This window comes from Orycteropus afer, unplaced genomic scaffold (assembly GCF_000298275.1).
Source record: "Orycteropus afer afer isolate SDZICR_OR568_19922 unplaced genomic scaffold, OryAfe1.0 scaffold00611, whole genome shotgun sequence".
NCBI lineage: Eukaryota > Metazoa > Chordata > Mammalia > Tubulidentata > Orycteropodidae > Orycteropus > Orycteropus afer.
The window spans coordinates 309,877-314,257 of NW_006922198.1; the positions used below are offsets into that span (position 1 = coordinate 309,877).

General features: G+C 50.0%; 1 protein-coding gene across 1 annotated transcript in view; it reads left to right on the forward strand.

Annotated features, from left to right (window-relative positions):
• Nucleotides 1-1,909, forward strand: part of MAPKAP1 (MAPK associated protein 1) — a 256,579-nt gene extending 254,670 nt beyond the window's left edge. Inside the window, exon 12 of the mRNA XM_042783048.1 lies at nt 1,784-1,909. Within this exon, the coding sequence (XP_042638982.1) occupies nt 1,784-1,909 (126 nt within the window). The remainder of the gene's footprint in view (nt 1-1,783) is intronic.
• The last annotated feature ends 2,472 nt before the right edge of the window (nt 1,910-4,381 follow it).

Consider the following 4,381-nt stretch of genomic DNA (forward strand, 5'->3'; position numbering starts at 1 on the left):
TAATGCCTCCCATTTATTGAGCACTGACTATATGCAAAGAATTTTATGTCCTTCGTCCGTTTACTCTTCCCAGCTGCCCTGCAGAATGTACGCATTGTCATCCCCACTTCATAGGTCAAGGAGGTGGAGGCCCTAAGTGACAGAGCCAGTAAGGATGGACCCTCAGTTTGAACCCAGCCCCTTTCCATCTTGAGATGTAATTGCACTAAGCTCTGAGTGGGCCCTCATTCTGCAGGCATTTGAGACGAATCTCGGAGGAATCATTGGGCTCTTCAAAACGGGTTCTTCTTGTGATCGAGTGATGGAGGCTGTGGCTTTATTGACCATGAAAACTCCCTATATTTTTATGCCTTAAGCTGTAAAATGCATTGAAAGTGAAACACTCTATAGTGCATAAAATTGTGCAAGTTTTAAGCCACAGCATATTAACCAGCTAATGGCAGACCAAAGGGCGGTTTTATCTTTTGATTATTACATTAATCTTCCATTAAAATTATCTATGTGATTATCACAAAGCACTGAAGATAATAAATTTAGGAAATAGTTGGCTTGTTAAGGGATCATTTTAAAATGCTTTTATCAAGTTATATGTGCCAAAAATACACTGAAAACACTAGGTTGGCTGAGTGTGCAAACAGTATAACCCCAGGATTGCGTTTATTAAAAATGATAAACCTCTTATCTCCATCCTCTGTCTGGAGTGTCCTAAGTCATCAACCCAGCCCCACAGCCCTGTGATTTATTGCTCTCAGCTGGTAACTTGGCGAGGCAGTGGGCCGAGTGCGTCAGGCCTTCTGTACTCATCCACCAGCCCTCCGCGCCTGCTGCTGGTGACTACCGGAGCAGAAAGTATGGCAGGGCACAGTGTCGGAGCCTCGGCCCCCAGGAGGCCGGCCATCTTCCCCTGCCGCCTCCCAGAGCCTCCGGCCCTTTCTGTCAGCAGAGGCCGCACCCCCTCCAGGCCAAGGATGCAGAGCGCCTTAAACTGGAATCAAATGGGTGGTGGCTGGTTTCTCTGGCCAAAAATACTCAGGTTCCAGTCATAGCCTGCAGGTATCTGGGGGCGAAGAGAGATGGTGTGTGTTCAGAAAAACCCCAGCCTGAGGGCGCAGGAGGCAGGGAGTAGGAGGAATGATGTGGAGGGCAAGAGAGATGGTGGTGGCTCTGAGGAGGCCGGTGAACCCAGAGAACATGGAGAAATGACGGTCAAGGGCCTCACCACCTGGTCCAGATCTGGGCCCTAACACTTACTAACTTTGTGACCTTGGTCTCCCCTGAGCCTTACTTTCCTTTTTGTCAAATGACCCCTGGAAAGCCTTAAGTGAAATGCCATGGTTGGAAGCACCGTACCTGGCAGCTGGGAGGGTGAATAGTGAGCCTTGTTTTGGTTTGTGTTTGATCCCTATGACATTCTTGTCGCCGTGCAGACGAGAAAAACGAGGCTCAGGAAGGTGAAGTTCCGTGCAGGCCCCAGGTTGCACAGCAGGCGAGAGGCAGACTGGGAGCTGGGTGCACCCCTCCCTCCAGAGAGGCGGCCCTGCTGAGGAGGGAATGCAGGCCCCAAACCAGCCCCACCCCTGCTAACTGAGGTCTTACACAAGCCTCTTGTCTTCACCAAGCCTCTGCTTTACTGTCGTAAAGCCAGCGTTCTGGTCCCACGCTGCTGTGATGACTGGACTCCACCCACAAGAGAGCACCCAGTCTGGGTCGGGGCCCTGCTCTTCTATCCCTTCCTTTGCCTGGGAGCTGACTGGCAAGTGACTGGTGTCCTCTTTCGCTCTAGGTTAACTACATCCTGGAATCGCGAGCTAGCACTGCCCGAGCTGACTATTTTGCTCAAAAACAAAGAAAACTGAACAGACGTACAAGCTTCAGCTTCCAGAAGGAGAAGAAATCAGGGCAGCAGTAACACTGGCCTCCAGCCTCAATCTCTCGCCGTAGCTCAGAGCCTGCCTGCTGGAGCCCAGGAGGCCCGAGGGCCCACTCTGCCCCCCAGTCACGGGGAGGGAGGCCAGCTCCTGGCTCCCGGGCACAGGGCTGCTGGGTTCTTGGGGAGGATTTGGGGAGGGAGCACCCCATAGGATGGAGCTGGAGACACTTCCATGGGACCGAAGCCTAAGCGGCAATGGCTTTGATGAGCAGTGCCCGGGGCCTGACCACCACCGAGAGGAGCCGCGTGCTGCCAGCCATCCTCACTGCCTGGTGACCCTGCCCGAGGATGTGTGTAGCCCAGGCATTTCTTTGCAACTTGATCAAATTTCTTAAAGCAAACGGAGAACAAAAATGTACTTTTTTTTTTTTTTTCCTTTTAATAAACAGGTGTACTCTTTATCATAGTTGGTATGATGGACCATTCTTTGGGGTGGAGGATTGATGATGTTAGTCTCTTTCAGATCTGTTCCTATATTGAACAGGCAGATTGGAAAAATCTGTGGCTCGATTTCTCAGAAGAAATGTTTAGGGCTTAGTCAATAGTTTTAACTATGCCATTTGTTTAAATGAATGCATCGCTTTGAGGATAGTTTCTTACTAAAAGTTATGAAAGGGGACCTAGTGTTGTGTGTCGCAAGCTGTGTCATTTTCCCCTTGAAAAGCTTTGTCTCCTCAACATGTCCCAGCACCTCTGACTTCAAAGAAGCAAAACTACATGTAAAGCACTGGGCAGTGGGAGAATGAGGGTCAATGGCTAGTCTTAAGGTCATGGTAAGCTCCCGGCTGGAAATGGTCTTTTCCATTTCTTAAGTAGCACGTGTATGTTTCAGCTGACAATTAGACCTGCATGTGAATTGTTCCTGGAATCTTCTCTGCCTCACTGACTTTGAAAGGGCCCCATTCCCCTTCCTTCTCCATCCAGTGCCTGCTTAGAGCAGGCTGGAAGCTGCTGTTTTTCACTCTGTGAAGGAAAACAGTGAGCAGCTCCCCCGGGGGGAGAGGGAAATATGCCCCGATGGTGGCTACCTTCTTGGGTTGGAAAAGGCAAGTGATCAAGTGTCCACTGACACCACACCCCTGGCCTCACCAGATGCCTCTGCGGTCCTCCACCAACCTCTCCGGTGTCCGTCCTAGGGTGACGTCCTTTCAGACTGTCCCCGGCCAGAGCCAAGGACCTCACTTGTTTCATCAAGAACCTGCATTTAAAACAACTTTTTAAACTGTTAAAACAGGAAGAGATGTGACTAAAACACCACCTCAAAGTCGGGTGTGTTTCTTTGCACAAGGGGTCATTTGAATGAATTCCTCTTTCATTCTGATCTTTGTTCAGCCAACAAAAGCATCCTTTTCTAATGTCTTCCAATTCCTGCCCACTCCAGGAACAAAAGAAATAGTATTTGTAGCTTGCTATCTGTACCTGAATTTTTAGCAATTTTATATTTAGATATCTTTGAAAAATGTAAATGACTAATTTGGTCATTAAATCTTGTGACATATTCGGTACTAAATGTTATTAAAATAAAAGTCATATGTGTACCTTCTCGTGCATTGTTTTGAATTCCTGAAGTCTTCAGTCCGGCAAGGCTCTGGGCATAATGCTGAGCATGGTGACCGTACAGTTCAGTGCTCGGGCAGTTGGGGGCAGGTATGTGTTATCTGCTGGCTGGTGATGTACCGAGTGTCTCTGAAATGCACCGTGGGCCTCCTCCAGTGCTGAGCAGGCCAGGGTGACCCTTTTCACTGAGAATCAGCACAGTTCTGTGAAATAGAACACACATTCCGTTTACATTAAACACGTCCCCAGCTTGAGGAATAATTTCAGGGAAACACATGCAGCCTCTGCCTAGGTCAACCAGAGAGCAACACCGTTTAAGTTCAGTCCCTGAGCCTTTCCCACACCCTCAATTTTAAGCTGAGACACAGGGCATCTCTCACTGTTGTCTCCCCAGCACCAGGCACAGAACAGGAGCTCAGCACAGCTTGGTTGAGCTGAAGTGACCTAACAGACCCCACTGCCATTAGCTCTCTGGCCTCCTGGCCTGGCACCAGCGTGGACCCCAGCCCCAGTGCGTCCTCCGTAGCTTCATTCTAGAATAAAGCCACAGGGTCTGTGCTATTTCATGACTGGGCCTCTGAACACAGTCTGGGACTTCACGAAATGTGGGTGGACTGTCAGGCCTGGGCAGGGGACCCCTGGAGCCCTGGCCTCTGCTGGCCCACTGAGAATTGTGCCTCACTCTCTGACAGCCTCCTGCATGCCATGTGGGAATGCTGGTCCCTTTCAAAAGATTTACTACTTTTGTGACTCCCACTGCCCGCTCCAGAGGTCCCGGCAGATGTTGGCACTCCCTCCATTCCAGAAGTGAGGATCCCAAGGCTTGGAAAGGTTTCCTCACTGACCTGGGGACGTGGTAAGTGACTGATGGACACTGCAGCTGTGGTCTTAACC